We start from the raw sequence: 22,454 nt of genomic DNA on the forward strand, positions 1-22,454 counted from the left end.
CTGGTCCCGGGCCAGCTCTAAGCCTACCACACCTGCTACACTCACCCACCTCGCACAGGAGGTGACCACGCTACAGTGTGTGTGACTGTTGTGGGTGGGGGTTTGAGTCCCGTGCTGGTCCCTTCCCACTGTATAATGAAGGCCCCGACCCCACATCCACAGGGGCCTCACAAGGCTGCTGCCTCCACACATTTGGGAGGGGGAAGAGGTGTCTGCAGCTCAGGTTCTCAGATGGCTCTGGGACCCCAAAAGAGGTGAGATGCCCATGAGTGTCCATGCTGGCCCTGGGTCCATGGTCTTACGGTCTTACCCGGCCTCTCCTGAGAGCTCAAGATATGGACCTCATTTAACCTTTACAAGGAGGTCACAAGGTTCCCAGGCAAAGCAACAAGTCTCAAAGAACTGAGGTGTCTGCCTGTTGGCAGAGCTGAGCCAATGTCCGGCCCTCTGTATATCTTTTTTTTGCTTAAAGAGACCCCAAATCACATTTCCTTCCTAAGCACCTACATCCGTGAGAACTTTGTCCTACCTCACATTACTCAGATGAAGCTGGTCTCCTTGGGCCATCCTGGCTTCCCCCCTAGACCACAACCCAGCCCCAGCACTAACGTGCAGTGCAGACAGTGCTGGCAGGGGTCTGGGGAGGCAGCTAGCACGTCCAGCCCCAAGGACATCTCTGCTGTTCCCCAGAGTTCCTCTCCGCGTGAGGGGCCCCACTCCTTCTTTCTCCAGCCCTCCCTCCCCTCCTGACGCCGGTCCTCCCCTGATGGGGGCCTCTAGCTCCCTTTCTCACGGGGGGGCAGTTTAGTTCTCCTGTCTTCCTCAGTCACGTCCTCACTCCTTACCCCTGCACGGCAGACAGGCCCTGGGCTCTGAGTGAACTCCCAGCCCATGGCACCCCTGCGCATGAAGAATGGCTGTGCTTTGTGTCCCCGCACACCAGAGTGGGTTGTCACACACACCCGGAAGCAGGAACACATGGAAAGCGGCTAACAGCGTGTGGCACACGGCAGGAGCCCACAGTGTTAGCTCTTGCATGTCTGTTATCATCACTGCGGGGGCTTTGTCTGCAGGGGTGCGTGGGCTCTAGGGGGCAGAAGAAGACAACTTAAGAGCCAGTCAGTCTCAAACGAAACGCCCAGAAGGGCTCAGAATGGCCCTGCGCCGTCAAGGACCGCGCTGGCCCCTTTGCCCTAAGGCCCACCTGTCCCTTTCAGGCTGGATGAAGAGCCATGGGTGTCCAGACCAGGCACACCCAGGCACCACCCTGCACCCTCTGCCTGGTGGGTACTTGGGGTGCTCAGGGGCCAGGAGGAGGCCTCACTCTCGGGGGTACGGCTGCCAGAGCCAACACAGGATGCCCAGTCACACTGGAATTTCAGGTAAAGAATGGGCAACATACCACGTGGGGGCATGTTTATACCGAGCACTTATTCCTCAGTTACGAAGTCTGGTAATCCTAGACTGGGGCACCCAGCAGCTGCGCAGCTGGGCCTGTCCTGGGAGCCAGGCATCCCAGGTGCCTCTCCATACTGAGCTCTTCATCCAGCAGGTTACATGTCAGGACAAACTTGTGAGGCAGATGTTTACAGATGAAGAAACCGAGGCTTGGAGACAGACCCCGCCGCAAGGGGCAGGGCCACAGTCTGAATGGAGGAAATGGGAACTGAGTCATCAAGGTTCCCACCTCCCCTGGGGACAATGACAGCCTGAGAAGGGGGACAAGGAGTGTCGAATGGAGATGACCTTCACCTCTGCCCCTAAATATGTGACAGGTCACTTCCCCTCTCTAGGGCACATTCCCCAGCTGCAAAGAACATGTCCCACTTGTGTTTCGGGAGTCAGAATTCCAGATAGATTCATTTGAAAGAAGACTGCTGATCTTCAAGTTCTTTGAAAGCTACTTGCTCAGATAATAATAAATGAGAGAGGACACAGATTGAATGCAGATGAAGCCCAGCCTGCAGAGGTCACCAGGGGCAGGTGTCACTGCCAGCACAGGTGTGAGGTGGGGTAGGGTCCTGGGGAGCAGAGGGTGAGCCAGGGCTGCATGGGTTTGGGGGAAGGGTGGAGTCAGGCAGAGCTAAAGTTAATCAGGTCCCTGTGGCCTGGATGTGGTGACATCCACCCCAGATCAGGACTTGGGGGCTAACCAGCATTCCATTTCCCGGGGAGCTGCAGGATTAAAGTAGATGTGGACGTTTGAGTGGAAACCCTCTACTGAAGCCCCCACCTGGGCTTCCCTGGTCCAAGTGACCACGTGACCCAGATGCTCCAGGCAGGGGCCCGGGGCGGGACGCGCAGACTCCGGCCGGCGTGTCGTGAGCCTCCCAGCCGCAGGTGGCAGCAGCGGGTGGCAGCGGAGACTCCGCAGCGAGGGCGGCGGGGCGGATACAACGTAGCGAGGTGGGCAATGGATACAATGTAGCGAGGGCAGCGCCAGGTGAGCTGCGGACGGTGGAGCGCGGGTGACTTGGGGAGCAGCGGGGTTCTGGGTGGAGGGAACGGGAACGCTCAGCCCTGGAGCTCACTCGACCCGCCACGCCCGGAGCTCGGGGAGCCTCCTCTCCTGACGCGGACACCGGGGAGCAGGGGTGAGGGATCCATTCAAGGCTCCGGCCCTGGCGCAAAGCAGGATTCAGACCCACTGGATTCCTTACCCGGGCTCAGAGCTGCACCGCACCCCGTTCGGACAGGGTTTAGCTGGGAGTTGGCCCCCTTCAGATGACACTGTCACCGTTTCCGGCCGTCAACTGTCTGTGGGATCCATGAGGCCTGAGGGGACACCCATGGCCGTCCCATCCTGAGCTGGTGCTGGGCTACTTGGCCTGTCTCCTCATCTATGAAATGGGTGGACATGGTGCAAGGGACCTGCCCCCGTGCGGAGCCAGTTAGCAAGGGTCCCCAGAGTGTATGATGTTGTTGTTGTGGGTGAAGCTGGAGGAGGTCGGTTTTGGGGCGGCTCCTCCCTGAGGCGGGGGTGGACACGCTGCTAGGCTTCAGTGGCAAACAACCCCCCTTTAAGGGACAGTATACACTGCCTTGCTCCCTGCGGGTCTCAGCAGGCCTCCCTCCAGGTATGAGCTGACAGGATGTACCTTCTCCCCAGCGCTCTCCAGGGAGAAGTCTAGGGGCCTCTGGTGGCAGCTGGGGTGATGGCAGGACCTCTTGGTGGCCACAGAACATGGGAGAACATGGAGGCAGAACACGGGAGGTTGGTTCGAGCACAGCTGAGCTTCAATCCAATGTCCCTTCATGTGCTGGGAGCTTTATTCTGGGGTTGCCTTTCATTGCTAAGTGCAGTCCTTGTCCCTGTGCTAGGAGGTCTCCAGAGGAGTCAGACAGTGGAAGAGTGGGTTTCCTCCATTCCCCTCACTTTGCACCTTCTTGCCTGCTCCTCTCTGAGGCCAAGCCTGAACTCTGGGTGCAGGGCCCTCTGTGGGCTGAGCCTGGTGGGGTGGTGAAGGTTGCTGGTGCTCTCCTCAAAGTCAGCTGCTGCAGGCTGCACCTGCTGGTCCCAGGTGTTAGGACAGCATCTGCCTGCCCTCAGAAGCCCTAAAGGAAATTCTCCAACTTGGCAGGAGAGAAACTGAGGCTGGGAGAGGTCAAGTGACCCCATTCGTTCACTCATCCATGGCCTCTATGCCAGGCCTGGGACTGGCACTGCCCACCAGGAAGTTAATGAGAGGTGCTGCTACCAAGGGAACTTATGGGCCAGAGGAGAGCTGCTGGGAAGAGCAGAGGTGTTCTGCCTTCAAGCACCTCTGGCCGTGTTGTAAACCGCTGGAATGTTTCATGGGAGAAACCCCTGGCGGTGGCTCCTGTACCCTCCAGTCTCGTGGGGTTGGGCTGATCATCACGTGATGTCAGAGACAGTTTGCTCTGCAGCAACTGTGAGTCACAGGCTTCACCGCCACATACAAGCGCTTGGTCCCTCCACCTGCTCCAGGAGGTAGACATTCCCCTTTTCCTATAGGCAAGGAAATGGAGTCATGTAGCTCGTCACTGGGAGAGGCAGAATTAAATCAGGGCTGTCTGATTCTTAGTAGTAACAATGATAACGGTAAGTTGCAGCTGATACTTACTTCTGTCCAGGGTACTCAGAACTTTGTGTTAACCCTGTGCAGCAGGAACTATTATCATCCCTATTTGAAACACGAGAACTCAAATGCAAAAAAAGCTTTAGGCGTTTGCCCAAGGTCACACAACTAGGAGCTGACGGAGCTGGGAGTTGAATAGGGCCAATTTGTCTTATTACCACAAGGCTTTTGGGGTGATTGTTTAGATGGCTAGAGACAGAAATCCTCCTCCCAATAACAGTAGTTTAAACAGAAGTTTATTTCTGTCTCACTTAAATTAAGCCTGGAGTGAGCAGCTCAGGGCTTCTGTTGCAGCCCAAAGTGGCTGCTCCAGCTCCACCCGTTACATCTGCATCCCACACAGCAAGAGGCAGGAAGAGCTGAACAGGGGCAGTCCCTCCTTTTAAGAACAATTACCAGGAGTCTCGAGATCTTTCTGTTCACATGCTATTGGTCAGAACATAGTCATATGACCACATCTAGCTACAGGGAGGCTGGGAAATCAAATGATGAGTAGAGAATCACAGTTCCCCACTGTCAGAGAAAAGCCAGACCTGGTCAGTCATTAAAGCAGTGGAAACAGATTTTATTGCAATAGGAGAAATGAGACTGGTATAGAACTGAGCTCAGCTCCAAATACAGCATCGGCAAATGGGGATTTATTTACAGCCAAGAAGCAAGTGGGGTCAGTGGATGGACAATGACTAAGAGGAAACATAAAGGGCCAGAGGAGGGATTCTGGCTAAACTGGCCTAACAGGATCTTTGTGATCAGACATCACCTGGGAGATGCTGGGGTGGGAGCGTGAGGAACACGGTCAGATATGAGGGTGATCAGATGTCACGGTGGGGGCTTAGCAGAGTTCTTGCTAAAACTGGGTTTTATAGGAAGTGCACCGATGGGCCAGGAGAAGGTTTGGGACCTGACTACAGCCTGGTGAGCGAAGAGTCTTTGTCACCACTTGGGAAGAAGGGGTTAGTGAACATGGGGACAGCTGGATCTCTCCGTACTCCGGGTGATTCCTGGGACACGGTGGCCCCGACACCTGGGGGGTGTTGGGCCCTCTCTGTGAGCTGCCGAGAGGCATCACGTGATAAGAGAGGGGACTGAGCCCATGGCCCCTGTGTCCTCTTTTGTTTTGACCAGGAGCATTCAGTCAATGGGTACTAGGTTCTACCAGACTGGACCTGCCAACCCACATCCCCACCACAGGAAAAAGAGAGGTAGGATGGGGCCCACAGGTGATATGGGAGTGCCTGCCCAGGTGCAGGTGGCACTTGAGGGGTGGGTGTGGGGTGACATTGAGCAGGGCCTTCCCCTCTGTTTCAGTTCCCCTTCTTTGGGGAGGGGCAGATAGGCATCATGGGATTGCCTTTTACAAATACAAAGTATTTCAGACTGTAACCAGGTGTAGGGGAAGTAACTAACACCTGTGCACTCAGTACAAAGGTTTTAAAAACGTATGTCCAACCTCCTATGAGAGATGCTAAGGAATGTGGCTCACCTAGTGATGTAGGGGGACCTGGGTGGCAGACTCCATCAAAGCCCCTTCCTTCCCAGAGCCATCAGCCCTGTGTGTCTGCCGTTTGCTGAGCTCTGGGCAGGGAAAGCAGGGCTGGGCTGTGGACCAGGTACTTCTGCCTGTTTCCTGAGCTCGTAAGCTGTGAGGCCACGCACTGGCTCAGGCCATGTGAGGCGTCAGTGGAAGCCCAGGCCAAGGAAGTGCTGGCCTGGCCACACTGTGACAAAATAGCTTCCAGGGGCCTTCTCCATGGGGCATGAGGACGTGGCCCTGCCCAAGGTCACACTGCTGGTGGCAGGGCAGGCCCGGGCCCTGGTGTCAGCACTGACCCTTCTGCTGGGAGGGCATGGCTGGACTGGGTCTGAGTGAGGCAAGTGGGATCAGAGGGTCCTGTGCTGGGGGCAAGGGTCCTGGGTTCCAGACTTCCTGGCTGGGCACCTTGGGCAGGTCAAGTCCCTCTCCTAGCCCTGCTGGCCCCATCAGCGGGTCGGACTTCACTGCTCTTACTGAGGGGAGGCCACCCGTGGGAACCTGGGTGAGGGGCTGACGATGGAGGCTGTGGAGTGGAGGTGTTCCACCCAGACCCTCTTGAGGGAGTGAGAGGGGCCGGGCATCCCCTCTGAAACCCCAGGAACTCAGAAAGAGGACAGGGATGGGGAGTGGGCAGCAGGGTGCCCATCTCTGCCCACCCGCCCCACAGGTGGGGTGCTATGGAATATGACGAGAAGCTGGCCCGGTTCCGGCAGGCCCACCTCAACCCCTTCAACAAACAGCTCGGGCCGAGGCAGCATGAGCAGGGGGCTGGTGAGGAGGCCCCGGACATCACTTCTGAAGGTGGGTGCTGGGGGAGGCCTGTGTGGGCAGTCAGCCCCTCACACCGGCCCCTGTCCTCTCTGAGTGGCTCCTCACGTGGAGTGAGCTGTCTGCTTCCCTTTCCTCCACAGCACAGATCACTATCGCCCATTCCGCCCTTGTTAGAATGAACACTTTTGAGGGCAGGGATCTGTGACTGTCTTGTCGCTGCTCTGTCCCAGGGCCCAGCACACAGCAGGTGCTCATTCCAGGAACACTGGGGGCATGAGCTCAGCGCTGAGATCTGGTGGGTGAGAGGTCAGCAGAGGGGGCGCCCTGTGCAGAGGCCCAACTCCCCCAGCTCCCCTGGAGGTCAGGGGGACATGAGCCCCAAGACTGCAGATAGAGCCAGCTGGCTGCTGGGGCCCCCGGGTGTGTGTGCAGGGGCAGCCTGGGGTCCACACAGAGGTTCAGGAATTATTCATGTAGCCCTCCAGTGACCTTTCTTGGAACCATACACACACACACACACAGGAGACGTGTGCCTTAGAAACTGGGTTACTTCCTGTAATACTGTTTTGAAGGCTCTGTCTTGTCTGCACAAGGAGATGTGTTCCTTTGCAGATGCCAACAGGACTGATGCCTGGCTGGGCCATGCTCCCCTCAGCCCTGCTGTGGGCTCCCTGCCTCCCTGGGGGCTGCCTGGCCTCCTCCTGGGGAAAGCAGGCTGACTTTCCTCTCTGTGCCGCCCTCCCCACCTGCACCCGCTCCAGAGGCCCTGCCTGAGCTGCCCCCTGGGGAGCCGGAGTTCTACTGCCCCGAGCGCACGATGGATCTCGGTCTGTCTGAGGACCACTTTGCCCGCCCTGTGGTAAGATTCGGGGCCTGCGGCAGGGAGAGGGGTGAGGGGAGCCCCCAAAGTGCGAGGAGCCAGACATTTCTGTGCCACCCCACCCTTGGGCAGTGGGGCCACATCCTCCTCAGCCGGGGCTCCTGGGCCTTGAGTCCGAGGCGCACATGACACTTGGCTTCCACCCTCAAATCTGTTTGAGTGCCAGGGGTGACAGGCTACACCAGGGGTTTGCACACCTGGGCGGCTATTCTCCCAGAGGGCTGTTCCCCTCACCTAAGCTCCCGGCTTCCTAAGAAGCAAACGTGAGGTGGGGAGGGAAGAGCTCAGTGGTAGAGCACATGCTTGGCATGCATGAGGTCCTGGGTTCAATCCCCAGTGCCTCTTAAAAAAAAAAAAAAAAGCAAAAGTGAGAGCTGATTCTATCTGGGGTTCTAGGGAACCCTGTGGACATGCTGCGGGGGGAGGGGGCAGGATGGGGGGAAAGCCCCCTGCCCCCTCCCATCACCCACCCAGCTAGGCAGGGCTCCCCTTGTCTGCTTTATGTATTTGGTTCCATGGAAATGTTGCTTCTTCTTCTTCTTTTTTTTTTTTAATAAAAACTATCTCCAACTTTTATTTGAGAGAAACATTATAGTCATATTTAAATACGGCTTAAAAAATACTCACCCAGAGCCCCCAGTTCTAATTTGCTGTTCATTTTATATGCGGCCTTTACGCTTCACGTTTTGCTGGTACAGATATCTATTTCACTTCTGTGTTTTTCGTCTTTATTATGACCTTTCTGAGCCCCTCCTGTGGGCCATGCACTGATCTCCAAGAGGGGTGTCACCTCCTCTTTGCCTGGTCTCTTGGAGCCTCTGTGTGTTGGAAGAGGTTGAATCCTGACAGCAGCGACGTCCCTTTTCTGGGATGTCAGCCCCAGGCCCCAGTTCTGAGACCTGGACTGTCTCCCTTCCCCTGAGTCTAGGGGCTTTTCTGGGGCTGGGGTTGGGTGGGTGCCTGGGGTGTCTCTGAGCTTGGGGATTCAACCAGAGGACACTTCCTATCCTTCCCGACAGACGAGTGTCATTTCCCCTACTTTGAACCAAGAGGAAGCTCTGTCAAAGTAAACAAAATAGCATTGCCAGAAAAGCGGCTGGGTTTCTAAAAGAAGGAAGTGTGTTTTGAAAACTTCCTGAGTTAGGTCTCCAGAAGCCTGTGGGTGGACAGGCCCCGGGAGGGGACGGATAGTGTGGATGGTTTCTGCCTGTGAGCAAGTCCTTGGGCCCCTCTGGGTCATGTGGGTGAGCGAGGGGCAGGGAGGTCTGCCTGGGTCCAGTCACCTATGATGTTGGGCCTGGCCAGTAAGAACAGCATGCAGGGGGCATCTCACTGTCACTGTCCCCTCTTTGCCAACCCCCCGAGCAGGGCCTGTTCCTGGCCTCTGACATCCAGCAGCTGCGGCAGGCCATCCAGGAGTGCAAGCAGGTGATTCTGGAGCTGCCTGAGCACTCAGAGAAGCAGAAGGATGCTGTGGTGAGGCTCATCCACCTGCGGCTGAAGCTCCAGGAGCTGAAGGTGGGTGCTGGCCCCCAGTACACAGGCAGCCTGAGCTGGGCTGGAAGGTGCACACCTGGAGGCCCAGGGCTGCCTCTGGGCTGCGAGGGTGAGGCAGAGCCTACCTAGGAAGGCTGGTTGGGGGAGACGGCCCTCACCCCGAGTATAGGCCGATTCTCTACGAGTCTGACCCTGGCCAGTCCTGGGTTGTGTGTCTGCCCAAGGGCGCAAGTAGGTGCATTAGTCCCCCTGACCCACGTGACCTAGAGTGGGGGCAGTTTCCTAAAGGGTTCCTGAGATGGCAACTGAAGGGGTGGTGGAACTTGGAGGCCAAGAGCCACAGGTGTCCATCATGTTGGCCTTGAGTCAGTGCTGTGTTTGGCTTGGCCGCCACCGTATCCCTGCACTGGTTCATCAGTCCCTGGGAATTTAGAAAGTGGAATATTCATTAGAATATAGGTAAGGCTAATGGAAAAGAACCTAAAAAAAGAATATGTGTGTGTGTATATATATACACACACACACACATATATATACACATATATATGTATATGTACAATTGAATCACTTTGCTATACACCAGAAACTAACACAACATTGAAAATCAACAATACTTCAATAAGAAAAATGAAAAAAGAGTATAGATAAGGCTATGGCACAGGTAAGACACCCCAAAATACAGTGGCTTGAAGAAATTGGATGTATAGTTTCACTCATGTAGAGATGTTGCAGGTGGCCCAGGGCCTAATGGCAGCTAATGGTGTTGGAGACCCCAGGTCCTCTTTTTCTGTTCCCCCTTCAGTCCCTGGAGGGAGTCCAGGATGGCCTACCACCACACTTGGGTTTGCACTTAGCCAGCAAAAGCAATGTGGGAAGGGCAGCCAGGGCCCTGTCATTCCTGCTTATGTGCCATTGGCCCTAACACAGTCCAGGGCAGCACCTAGGTTCAGGCAATGTCGGGGAAGGTCGTCTGTAGTCTGGGTAGTCCCGGCCTGACTGATAACTGGGGTGTTCTGCCATAAAGGGAAGGGACTGTGGCACTGGGGCAAATTCACAACCTCTGCTACAAAGGGTGCCTGCAGAAGTAAATCAAGGGGCTCATGAGACGGAAAGAGAGCTGCCACCCGGCTCACCTGTGACCCACCCCTTGGCCCCTTCCCCAGGACCCCAGTGAAGATGAGCCCAGTATCCGAGTCCTTCTCGAGCACCGCTTCTGCAAGGAGAAGAGCAAGAGCGTCAAGCAGACTTGTGACAAGTGTAACGCCATCATCTGGGGGCTCATTCAGACCTGGTACACCTGCACAGGTGGGCTGAGGCCAGACCTGCTCCTGGGCAGGTGGTCCGGGTCCCCAGGGGAGGGTGGATTCTCTATGGCACTCTTAGTGTCTACGGAGCCCTGTGGGACGAAAGACGCAGACACCTGCCTTCACTGGGCTCACGTCCACACTGCGCTTTCCAGCATGGCAGCCCCTGGCCACATGTGGCTATTCGAATTTAAATTAAATAAAGTAAGTAGCCAGTCCCTCCATTGTACAACCCATATTCCAAGTACTCAGTAACTACATGAGGCTGGTGACTACCATGTTGGACAGTTCAGAGAGGACATTTCTATCACTGCAGAAAATTCCATTGGACGGGCTGTTCTGGAGGAGAAATCAAGTAAATGAAACGGTGTTTTAGACCATATAGTGAAGAAAAATAAGGGAAGGGAAGAGCACGTGACGGGGAGCAGGATGCGTGCTACTTTAGGTGAAATGAACAGGCATCATGCGACGTTAGGCAAAAAGTTGGAGCCTGGGGGCAAACCAGGACTATATCTGGGAAGGAACCTTCCTGCAGGAGAGCTGTGTGTACCAATGCCCTGTGGTCAGTGTCTGTCATGTGTCTTCAGGGAGGAGCAGAAAGCAGTGTGGCTAGCGGGGTGTGGTAGGGATGGGCTGGGAAGTGCACTGGGCGCCCCGGGTGGGTGCAGGAGGTTCTGCTCAGCGAAGCATGGCCTGAAGGATGGAAGATGAGGGACTCTGGTGAGGGTGAGGAACTGGGGATGCGAAGGGGCCAAGTGCGGCACTAGCGAAGGACTGAGAGTGGGTGTGAGAGGGGTCGGGATGAGCTCATGATTTCCGGTCTCAGCAGGTGGAAAGATGGAGTTGCTGGGTTCTGAGACAGGAAGACTCGGGTGGGTTTGGTAAGGAAGAGTCAGGTTCCATTTAGATATCTGGGGTTTGATGCCCTTTGGGCCTCCAGGTGGGAATGGCACACGGGCCCCTAGACTTGAGTCTGGAGTTGAGGGGCAAGGTCTGCGGTTACCATCAGTGCGGAGCTTGGGGTGGGGACTGAGGGTCTCTGAAGTCTCAGGACCCGCAGTGCTGCCTGAAGCAGCTCTTGGATCCGCCCGGGAGTTGGAGTAGAGCCCCTCTGGGGAACCCGCAGTCAGCCTGGGCTGCAGGAGGGACTCCTCTTTCTAAGAGGCGCGTTGTTGGGCCTCTCCCCCTCCCCCAGGGTGTTACTACCGCTGTCACAGCAAGTGCTTGAACCTCATCTCCAAGCCCTGCGTGCGCTCCAAAGTCAGCCACCAAGCCGAGTACGAGCTGAGCATCTGCCCCGAGGCAGGGCTGGATAGCCAGGACTACCGCTGCGCCGAGTGCCGGGCCCCCATCTCTCTGCGTGAGTGCCGTGAGAGGGGCGGGCGCAGGGCACAGAGCCCTGCCAACAGCGGACGAAGAAACTGGATGAGCGTGATGCCTGAGGGTGGCATGACCGGTGTCCCCGCTCCCTTCCCTGGGAAGAGACGAGGGGCTGCTACTGGCACCTTTCCACTTCCCACTGAAGTGGAATGAGGTTCCCACCAGGGTCAACTAGGAGTCTCAGCAGGGCTGGGCTGCACTCAGCCTCCCATGTGTGGCCCCACTGTCCCAGAAATGGGAAAATCTCACAGTAGTCACTTCCATGCTGCGTATCAGGACTTCTTCCTAGAAGTAGACTGATGTCAGCTCCTGGGATGCCCACAGCTGTCCCAGGCAGGAGTCCTATTATTGTTCTATTTTACCGATGAGAAAACAGGAAAGCAAGGCGCCCTGACCTGCTGAGATCCGGCAGCTTAGCAGAGGATGTTGGGTCTGGAGGGTCGAACCCTTGGCCTATCTGGCTCTTTCCCCGCGTGGCCTGGGCGCAGCTGGGGGAAGGGACCTTGCACCACGTGATGCGGCACCCTGAGTGGCTGGGTGGTGTGGCAGGAACCCTGAAGGTATCCCTGACTTTGTAACCACCTGCCCCCTCCGCAGGGGGCGTACCCAGTGAGGCGCGTCAGTGCGACTACACCGGCCAGTACTACTGCAGCCACTGCCACTGGAATGACCTGGCCGTCATCCCAGCTCGCGTGGTGCACAACTGGGACTTCGAGCCGCGCAAGGTGAGGCTGGGAGCGCAGGGGCACGGCCCTGGGGGTCCAGCTCCCGCACCGGCTGACGGCTGGGTGAGGGGGGGCGTGGCCCCGAGGGGGTAGAGCCGGCATGCAGGCCTGCGTGGGGTGGGCAGCGTGGCTCTCCCTGGGCGGGGCTGGGCGCTGGAGGTGCCACGTGTCCGCCCACAGGTGTCCCGCGGCAGCATGCGCTACCTGGCGCTGATGGTGTCGAGGCCGGTGCTCCGGCTCCGGGAGATCAACCCTCTGCTGTTTAACTACGTGGAGGAGCTGGTGGAGATCCGGGTGAGGCCGGGGAGGGGGCGGGTTTGGGGGAACCGAGCTCTCCCCGGGTGTTGCGGGAGCTGAGATGCCACCTGCTTAGGCTTAGCAGGGCCCTGCCGGTCCTTTGGGCTAAAGTTGCTAAAGCAACGTCCAGTCACAAGATGATGCAAGGCTCAGAGGCAATTTTAAATTTTCCAGTAGCCACACTAAAAAAATGAAAAGCAGGTGAAGTTAACTTGAATACATTCTATCCACCCTGCGGATGTGCAGCACCATTGACATACTGTGTGTTCCTCTTCTTTGTTGTCCTTGTCTTTGAATTCCAGTGTTGTACTGCCCACTTTACAGCCATCTCCAGTCTGTGCTCAGGAGCCTGTTTGCCAGGCAGCAGGAGGGTGGGGTGGGGCTGTGGGCAGGTGAGAGAGCCTTAGATGGGGTGATGAGAAGGATTGGCTTTAAAGGGGAGGAGACTGAGGCACAGCACACTATGGCTTGAACTTGCGCTTGGCTGAAGCTGTCAGATCTAGGACTGTCCTGGGGATGTAAAGGCACCTCCTGTCCCCTACTGACACAGAGTGTAAGGTGAGATAAAGTCCTGCAGGGCCAGCCCCCCGGCCACACAGACAGGCCCCAGCACGGCCCCTGCCCCTCTCATCCACAGAAGCTGCGCCAGGACATCTTGCTCATGAAGCCGTATTTCATCACCTGCAGGGAGGCCATGGCAGCGCGTCTGCTCCTGCAGGTCAGACTGCTGGCCGTGGTGGGGGGTCCACAGAGATGGGCAGGTGGGAGACAGAGACCAGGCCATGGCTTGACTTGTGTGTGTTATGCCTGGAGCACAGGGTCCGCACTGTCCCAGGGAACACCTGTGGTAAGCAAACAGGCCTTCCACCCACAGAACTGTCCTCTGGTTACATCGGAGTGACAGACTCTGAGAGGAGCAGGTGTCATGCTGCAGCCTTGGTGTGAGTCTCCATGGAGTGGCCTGCTGGGCCAGCTTGACCATAAAACACACTTTTCAAAGCTCACCTATTTATCTGTTCAACAAGTATTCACTGAGTGCCTGCTGTGGGCAGACACCGTCTGGATGCTGCAGGGCAGTGAAGAGAATAGGCAGGAAGGCTCCTTGTCCTTGGGGTTGGGAAGACAAGAAAAATAAGCAGCAGTGTGTTGGGGGTGGTGAGGTGTGTGGACGAGATACAGCAGGGAAGGGGGCTCAGGGATGGGAGCAGGTGCCTGGCAGAGGTGGGGTGTGCCCGGGGTTTTGGGCACCGCAGAGCAGCTGGCATGGCTGAAGGGCCCTGTGGGGCCCAGGCCCGGCAGCACTGAGGCCAGTCGCTCCTGTGAGCAGCCCAGGGCACACACTGGGCGAGGCGGGGTGTGGGCAGTGGGAGGGCCTTCGCCTAGTCACAGATGCTGGGCCCGCAGCTCCAGGACCGGCAGCACTTTGTGGAGAACGACGAGATGTACTCCGTGCAGGACCTGCTGGACGCACACACGGGCCGCCTGGGCTGCTCGCTGGCAGAGACCCACACGCTCTTCGCCAAGCACATCAAGCTGGACTGCGAGGTAGGCCGCCCACTGCAGACGAGGGCGGGAGGGCAGCGTGCCCAGGGTGCCCAGCCTCAGGGGCCCCGGGAGCAGGCGCTGACCTCCCCCTTGTCCCCAGCGGTGCCAGGCCAAAGGCTTTGTGTGTGAGCTCTGCAGAGAGGGCGATGTGCTGTTCCCCTTCGACAGCCACACGTCTGTGTGCACCGACTGCTCCGCCGTCTTCCACAGGTTGGTATGGCACGACTCCATCTGCAGGCCAAGTGCCGGCCCTCCCTCTGATAGGCACAGGAGAGGGAGAGAGGGAGACATTTGGGTTCCGTCTTTGCCACCTGGTTTTCAAATCCTTTTGCCTGAATCCTGAGATACGGAGTTAGACCCTGATTCCTGAGACTGCACTGAAATTTCTGCTGGGAATGAGCCCCTGTGGGTGAGGGAGGGGTGTCCAGCCCAGACCCCACGTGTGCATGAATCCAGCTCACTCCCCTTCTCCACCAGAACTGAGGTCAAGTGGGTGCCAGAGCTTCCTAAACTCTCTAGTTCTTGTGATTTTTTTCCAAACATCCCTCGGCTAAAAGAAATACCTAACATTTTCGTTTATTAAGTACTTAGGTTAAAACAACTTTAGCATTTGTGTTCTAAAGACTTGAGTGGACGTTTGGAAAAATAGCACACACAAATTGGAAGAAAGATATCTGAGTTCTCTAAGCACAGTTACCAACATATGTGCACCTGCTGGCCCCGCACGACCTGTCACGCTGGACTCGACAAGCCCCCACCACCCCATCATCTGTCCACACTGGGTTTTGCCTGGTACTTGCTGCTCAGCATGGAAACTGCTGACTTCATAGGTCTGCAGAGCTGGGACTCAGTTACAGTAAGGACTGTAGCAAAAACTGATGTTGAAACTGGACTCCCTCGAGCTAGCAGTTTGCCTGGTGTCTGACATGAGTTAAATATTGCTCTGCCCCTTTCAAAAAGTGTAAACCGGCCAGGGGGGCCGTGGGCACCTGCGCAGTGGTCATAACCGGCCGGGAAGCCGAGCTGGGAAGAGCTCTGAGCAGAACCTTGCTTGGCTGATGGCTGCGAGGTGGCGTGTGGACCCTATGCGGAGGCGCCAGGGAAGGTGCCTGGCAGGCACAGCTGGGTGCAGGCCTCCGCTTTCGACTGCTGGCAGAAACCCCTTCGGTTTCCCCGTCTGTAGAGGGGCTACTGGGGCCTGGCTTGGGAAGCCTGTGGAAGGCGCGGGCAGAATTTCGCGTCTGGAGAGCCTGCCCTTCCCGGGCTGACCCTGCCCCCCCGCCCCCAGGGACTGCTACTACGACAACTCCACCACATGCCCGAGGTGCGCCCGCCTCACCCTGCGGAAGCAGTCGCTTTTCCAGCAGCCCGGTCCCGACGCGGATGCCTAGCTACGGAACCCCTCCTGGGCCTGTCTGGTGCCCCTCCTGTTGGTCGCTGGCCAGCTGAGGTGTCTCTTGTGCTCCGGAGGCCCCTGGGGTACTGCCCCTGGACCTCTCCCCGCTGCTGGGCCAGCGCCACAAGGACCGTCTTCCTCCTGGCACTTCCTGGGACTGGGGGTGGCCTTGCCTGGCTGTGAGTGTGCCTGGCCCCCACCCCCACAGGGTTTTGAGGGGAGGGGAGTGGGAGACAACTTCTTCTCATCCCCCTTTGGCCAAGAGACCCCCACATCCTTGGGGCCAAGGCTGCTGGGCCTTGGGAATCCTGGAGGGCTCTGGGGGAGTGGCTGGCAACCAGTGGTGCCTTGGCCTGAGTTCCACCTGCGGGGGTTGGTTTGGATTCTGCCTGGAGGCTCCCTCTCCCTGGTCCCTTGTCTCTTTGGGGACCTCTGGTTGTCTTCGGCTGGGGCTGTTCACAACCGTCTCCCAAAGGCCCTGCCCAGCCTCCCGAGGTTCTCTCTCAGGGTCCTCCTCGGCAGGGCTGGTCCAGCAGTTATCGGCTCTTCCTATACAACACGGAAGGAAGGGGCCGTTGAGCTGTTACCCCTGGGTGGACCGGCCACTGCCCCCAACTTGTCCCAGCCCAGTTGACCCTGGTGCTCCAAGCTGGGTGGCTGGGGGTCCCACCCAAAGCAGCTGCCCTGCTTCCAGGTGTGGAGCAGGGACTGGGCCCCCGGGGTCAGGGTGGAGGGTAAGGTTCGGCAAACGGGTTGGTTGTAGCAGGTCCGGGAGGCGTTTCTCGGGATCAGGTTTGCCTGAGGAGCTCCACCCTGCTGCCACGGTGCCTGTAGGGGCTCCAGAGGACTCAGAGACCCCCAAACAGGGGCCTTTTGTTTGGAGTCCTGAGATCAGGCAAGAAGCCTTGTACATGGGGCATAGAGTGTGCAAGGCCCTGCCTCCAGCTGACAGAGGGACCCCGAGACGGAGGACTGTCCCACAGATACCTAGTGGGGGAGCTGCGTTTGGTAGGGATGCTTTTTGCTTTGGACACCCTGCCGTCCAGGGAAGGCTCAGAGGAAGAGGACGTTTCAGGACACGGCTCCCCAGTCTCTCCTGCCCTTCTCCTTGCTCTGGATGGTGCCTGGCTGTCAGCGCCCATGGCTGACACACACAGGTGGGGGCCACTTGGCTTTTAACTGGGAAGCCCAAGAGGAGAGGCTTGGCCAGCAAAAAGACCAGCTTAGCTCACTGGCTGATACGAGAGGGTGGGCAAATACAGCACCATCCCCCCCCCCCCGCCCTTGCCCCTCTGCACCACCGGGAAAACCCTACACTGTGGCTTAAGGCAGTCCCCTTGCTGTCTGTCCCGATCTGCCTCAGCACAGCCTCGCTGTGTCACAGTGAGAAGCAAACCTGCTCCCCCTTCCTCTCGGGTTGAAGAGGGAGTGAAAGGCAAGATGCCCTTTCCCTGCACCCCTAGATCTGCACATCTCTCACTGCTGTCGTAGGGATAGTGGTTATTCCTGAATTTACTGTATAATCAACACCATATTGTTCCAGCTGCAATCACTGTGTCCATAAGAAATGTTAGGATGCTGGCATTTGCGGGACGAAGCTGGCCCTTATTTTGTTTTAACCACCCCCACATTACCTCCTCCCCCAATACCTCTTTTCCACCTAACCCTTCTGGATGACAAATTCTTTAAACAGACTCACGTGTGGGTCGTTCTGAGTCCACACCATGGTAGCAAGAACCCACCAAGGGGAGAGCAGGAGGCTCACCCAGCTGTACCAGAGTTGCAGCTGCTGTCTCATTAAATCTGTGTTCTCCAGACTGTGGTGTGTGTGGTGAATCGGGGACAAGGCAGGGTTCGCTGACACACAAAGCAACTGAAGGTTTAATGAAAGCCCACAGCCTTCCCCATCCAGAGGGGTCAAATATCTGGTTTGGGAAGCCCCATATATGTGGGTGTCAGATCTGGGCCTGCGGGTGCTGACTACTCCCAACCTCCAATTCCTCTGTACAATGCACTAAAACACATCCTTTGAGGGGTTGTTTGGCTTCCAGGAAGCACTGAGCCCAGCCTGAACAAAGAATGCTCAGTAAATAGAAGCTGTCTTCTTTCCAGAATCCTCCTGGTGGAAAGACTGTCTTGTTAACCCAAAGTAAGCGATGATAGGGTAGCCGGTCACGCAGACCACAGGTTCAGCTCCCGGAAGCCTCTTTTGTCTTTGAAAGTTAGACCATTGAAAGGGCCCTCACTGCAACTCAGACCCCCTCCCACTGCCCTGGGGACTTCAGGAGAGCCACATACCCCTCCCAAATTACATTCAAACCTCTGAGTGAATACATTTTCCCATGGGGATGGGAGTCTATAGTTTTGACCAGGCTCTCAAAGAAAATGTCAGGAATGTGCTTTAAGAAGGTGTCTGTAGACATCACCCGCAACCAGGCTAAGAAAGCCAGAGAGCCCAGGGGGCACAGGCACAAGGGTGGGAGGAAAGGTGTCTGCCGTCGGTGGGCCGGTGCTGGCACACGTGAGCACACGCCTCCAACTACAAATCTCTAGAGCTACGTTTCGATAGCAGGTGGACGATGCAGTCTCCACCCACCCCTGCAGGTTATGAAACAGCCGTTTCTTACAACCTTTTAATTTTAACAAATGTAGCTTTGCCGGAGTGTTGCAAACACATTCCCACGTACCCGTCTCCTGGATTCTCTAAATGTTTGCATTTCGCCCCATTCCACATAGTTCCTTTATGGAGCTGTCTGGCGCTCTCTGTGTATCCCTCCCAGACAAGGACATTACCTTATAGGGCTGCACTGCGGCCATAATGTCGGGTTAGCATCAATCCGGTACCAAAAACCTACATCAGACCTTGTTCAGTTTGCCATTCACTGCATTGTCTTCAGCCTTTAACCCGCGAAGGTAGGTGACCCTCACACAAGCACAGGCTGGTTATTTTGAAGACTGTCCTTCAGTGTGGGATTTCCTGATGGCATTCAAGCTTTGCACTTTCAGCAGGACCTTCACAGAAGTGATGCTCTTCAGCGTGCCCTCTGTCCCCTTCCTGGAGACGCTGTGACCCGCCTGTCTCCTGTGCCCTTCTGACACGTTCTGGTCTTTTGTTAGGCACTTGCTTAGTCTAGCGCAGCAAGGCGTTCCAGGCTTACTCTGTAATTTCCTCAGTCCCAGCCCTGAGACCAGTCATTTCTCCAAGGAGCCCTAGTACCTCCTGGAGTTCACCCTGACACTCAGAATTTCAAAAGAAGGTTCATTCTTTCCCTTTTTCATATTTGGAATTTCCTTGCTTATGCTGAGAAACCTGGCTCCATTATCCATAACGTACTTGTTTGCTCAGTCTGGAGCAGAGTGCCTTCGGCATTGCTGACCTGTGCCAGTGGACAACCACTGACTAGCGTTTACTATGTGTTTACAGTTCTTTTTTGTCTTTACCTGAGGGCACACAGTCAAAATGCACTGGGGGTGTTTCTCCCCTTCATTGTGGGTGTGTAACTCATGTGAAATATGTTCTGTTTGTATATTCCATTGTATTTCCCTGTCCTTGTTTACTTCTGTTTGTGCAATACAGTGACGTGGTTCCCAAAGTCAGAACTTTTTATAAGTTTTCTTATAAAAAAAACTTCACGATAGTCAGGTGTCACCCCTACCCTGCAACCCATCTCTTTCGTCTTTGATTTCTCCTTCCCATGTTTCTTTTTGTACAAATGACTAAGATACCTGTATATTTTCTTACTTCTCCTTCTTCCACAGAACATTTTATGTGTGGCCATTTTTCAATCAACAGATTTGGAAACTGCTCCATATCAACTGAGTTCTTTCTTATTCTGTCATTACCGCAGTCATCATCATTTATGTCTGCATTATATTCCATTGTGTGGAGCTGCCGTTTCACGTTTGACTACTGCATGAGACTAGCAGGCTGTCTTTTGCAGTCACAAACGAGGCTGCAACAAATAATCTGTGCTTATATATTTTCTTTTGTTGGAGGTGTATCATCAGGGAAAATCCTAAAATCGGGATTGCTAAATCCTACAAAATCCATTTTTTATTAGTGTTTGATGCACGTCCATAAGAGATGTACCAATTTGCTTTCCCACCAGTAATGAATGAGGGTACCTGATACCCCACCAGCAGTATGTGTATTCATACTCTTTGATTATTTGATTAATGAAAAGTGGTATCTGTGTAGCTTTAATTTGCATTTCTCTGACTGACTGAGGTCAAACTTAGGCTTCGAGATCTAACTTATTTATGAATTACATCTTCACTCCACTTTTCTATTAGATTTTTGGTATTTATTTTCCTTTCAGTCTTTAAGAATTCTTCATGTATCAGCGATATTAGCCCATTGCCTGTGAGATATTTTCTTCCTGGTGTCAGTTGCCTTGTTTGTAGTATCTTATTCTCATGGAAATGTTTTGTTCTGTTATATTTTCATATGGTCAAATTGATTCATCTTTTAAAATTTCATCTGGATTTTGAGTCATAGAAAGTCTTCCTCCACACCTGTGTCAAACAGGACAGGCATTCGTGTGTGTGTTCTGCAGTACTTGTTGGGTGTCAGTTTTTACATTCAGACCCCTCATCTGTTTCTTTATTCTTGTGTGTGCTGTGAGATATGAATTAACTGTTTCCAAATTTTAACCAGTTATCCTGCACTATTAAAAAAAAAGCCTATCTGTATCTATCTCTGGACTTGCTGTTTTACTCTACAGATCGAAATACTACACAGACTTAATCACAGACGCTTCATGGTGTGTTTTAATGTCCAGCAGGGCTAGTCTCCTCATAGTTTGCTTTAAATAACTTTTCCTCGGTATTCTTTTATGCAACCTTTTTCGAGCACATATTTAAGTAAAATTTTTATGACAAAAGTTGATGCTCTCAAGTGTCAAAATGAAAATACCAGAAACAGGGTTTCCAGGGATGTTACAGATCTGGGAGCGGAGGCGTGGCTGGCCTCACCCACCGAGGTCACAGGCCCTGAAGACAGACTAGGACAGCTGCTGCTTTGAGCGCCGCTCTTTCTCACTGTGCAGCTCCCTGTAGCAGGTGATTGCATCACTGACTGCTCTTGAAACTTGCAGCGTCCACTCATCACCGGGGCTTCCACTGGTGAGGACCTGCAGGCCCGCCTCGAAATGTGACAAGGCGGCCGACAGCTCTGTGGTGGTCAGCTGACGCAGGACAGGGGCAGCATCGTCACTGTCCTCCTCTCTTGCCGGCTGCTGTTCCAGCTGCATCAGCTCCTCATTCGAGAGATCTTCCTCATGGGAGCACAGCAGCTGGTCCACCGCAGCTCCCAGCACCTCTCCAAGAGCCACATTCTGGGCAAGGGTCACAATATTTTGTCGAAGTTGTGCAATGTTGTCTGTTTGGGAAACACTCTGGAACTGAACACACTCTGGCCAAATCTTCTTCCACACGCTATTCATTGTTGCCGGTCTGAGCTCCTCCCAAGCTACTGCAATGTTGTCCACAGCATCCATGATGTTGTAGTTTCTCCAAAACTCCCTGATTATAGCTGTATCCTCCCCATCTGTGGCTTCTAGGATGTGCTCAAAAGTCCTTCTCAGGTAATGAGCTTTGAAGGCAGAGGCTACACCTTGACCCATGGGCTGGATCAGGTCAGCTGTACTGTCATGAAGATATTCCACTCTCACGTTATCAGACAGATCGCTCAAATTTACTGGGTGGCACGGTGCACTGTCTAAGATGAGCAGTGCTTTGTTAGTGAGATTATTTTGGGCACAGTATTTTTCAACTGCAGGGCAAAAAAAGTACGTAAACCATTCATGAAAGATGCTCCTGGTTGCCCAGGCCTTTTTGTTTGACCGCCAAATTACTGGCAGATTGGGCTTGGAGTACCCCTTCAGAGCCTTGGGGTTTTCTGAGTGGTACACCAGTAAGGGCTTCAACTTGAAGTCCCCAGCTGCGTTGCCACCGAGCAGCAGCATCAGGCGTTCTCTGCATGACTTAAAGCCTGGCTCAGCTTTCTCTTCTACTGAAAGGAACGTTCCTTCAGGCATTCTTTTCCAATACAGACCTGTCTCATCTACATTAAAAACTTGCTGGGGGGTGTACTCACCTTCTTGGATAATGCTTTTCAGTATTTCTGGATAGATATCCTTGTTGCCAGCGGCTGTGAGGTTCGTCTTGAAGTGAGGCAAACAATGGCGCTCCTTGAATCTCACAAACCACCCTTTACTTGCACTAAACTTCTCTGTTTGAGAGCTTTCACCCTGTTCACGCTGCAAGTCATCAAACAAACTCTTAGCCTTCTCCTGAATAACTGCGACACTCACGGGCACGTTTCGCTGGCTCTGGTCTTCAAGCCACACACGCAATAGGCGCTCCATGGTCTCCATGATTGCACTTCGGTGGCGAGTCAATCGAGAGGCTCTCAAGGGAGTAGCTATTTGTGAACTCGCTTTGATTTTCTCTTTATTATCTCGGATCGTTGCCACTGTGGAGACAGCGAGGCCTAAGGTCTTTGCAATTTGGCTGAGCTTTTCACCCACTTCAAATCGTCTTAACACTTCTAATTTTATGTCGAGCGTAATTGCCTTCCGTTCCCTTTTGGCACTCGGGGTGACCATTGCATTTAGGGGCCTTTTCCTAGGCATCTCTGCCTCCAAAATGTACTGAAATGACAGCAGTCCCCGGTGCAAGAAAGCCTGTGGTTCCTCTATGCTCCCTTGCAGAACTAGGGAAAGCGAAAATGGGGCTTCGAGGAGGCGCAGGCTGACGTCCTCGGACACGGGAAAGGGTCACCACAGGCCTGCCTAGCCACGCTGCCCAGAAACAGAGCAGTTCATTCTGCCCTGGGCAGTGTGGGCCTCCAGTATCAATCAGTGTCCGAATTCCTGGAAAGCAGGCACATCTAAACTGGCGTGTGCCTCCGTGATGCAGAACACAGAAATCCGTGCAAAAGAATAGCGCCGCCGGGCGGCGCACGGCGCACAGGCTCCCAGGTCCCGGAGGGAGCTCAGGAAAGCACGCCAGCGCGCCGCCGC

At 54.9% G+C, this 22,454-nt stretch overlaps 2 protein-coding genes across 6 annotated transcripts; one reads left to right on the top strand and one right to left on the bottom strand.

The window, feature by feature from the left end:
* The first annotated feature begins 2,339 nt into the window (after positions 1-2,339).
* On the top strand, positions 2,340-17,244 carry DEF8 (differentially expressed in FDCP 8 homolog). 5 transcript variants are annotated; one of them, XM_015246263.3, is made up of 13 exons: positions 2,348-2,443; positions 5,226-5,302; positions 6,302-6,435; positions 7,167-7,264; positions 8,654-8,803; positions 9,946-10,087; positions 11,282-11,446; positions 12,064-12,191; positions 12,372-12,485; positions 13,126-13,206; positions 13,893-14,033; positions 14,134-14,243; positions 15,322-17,244. In XM_015246263.3, exons 3-13 carry the CDS (start codon positions 6,312-6,314, stop codon positions 15,422-15,424), a joined length of 1,356 nt encoding a protein of 451 aa, XP_015101749.1. In that variant the 5' UTR covers positions 2,348-2,443; positions 5,226-5,302; positions 6,302-6,311; the 3' UTR covers positions 15,425-17,244. The 5 variants fall into 5 exon arrangements, with proteins under 5 accessions (XP_006212456.1, XP_015101749.1, XP_072802986.1 ...); XM_072946885.1 differs by lacking the exon at positions 2,348-2,443 and adding an exon at positions 3,168-3,214; XM_072946884.1 differs by lacking the exon at positions 2,348-2,443 and adding an exon at positions 4,967-5,015.
* Positions 17,245-17,827: 583 nt separating this feature from the next.
* Positions 17,828-22,325, bottom strand: CENPBD1 (Putative CENPB DNA-binding domain-containing protein 1). Its single transcript, XM_031671856.2, has one exon. The coding sequence runs from the start codon at positions 22,062-22,064 to the stop codon at positions 20,433-20,435; it is 1,632 nt and encodes a 543-aa protein (XP_031527716.1). The 5' UTR covers positions 22,065-22,325; the 3' UTR covers positions 17,828-20,432.
* Between the last annotated feature and the right edge of the window lie 129 nt (positions 22,326-22,454).

This window comes from Vicugna pacos, chromosome 21, assembly GCF_048564905.1.
Source record: "Vicugna pacos chromosome 21, VicPac4, whole genome shotgun sequence".
Classification (NCBI taxonomy): Eukaryota; Metazoa; Chordata; class Mammalia; order Artiodactyla; family Camelidae; genus Vicugna; species Vicugna pacos.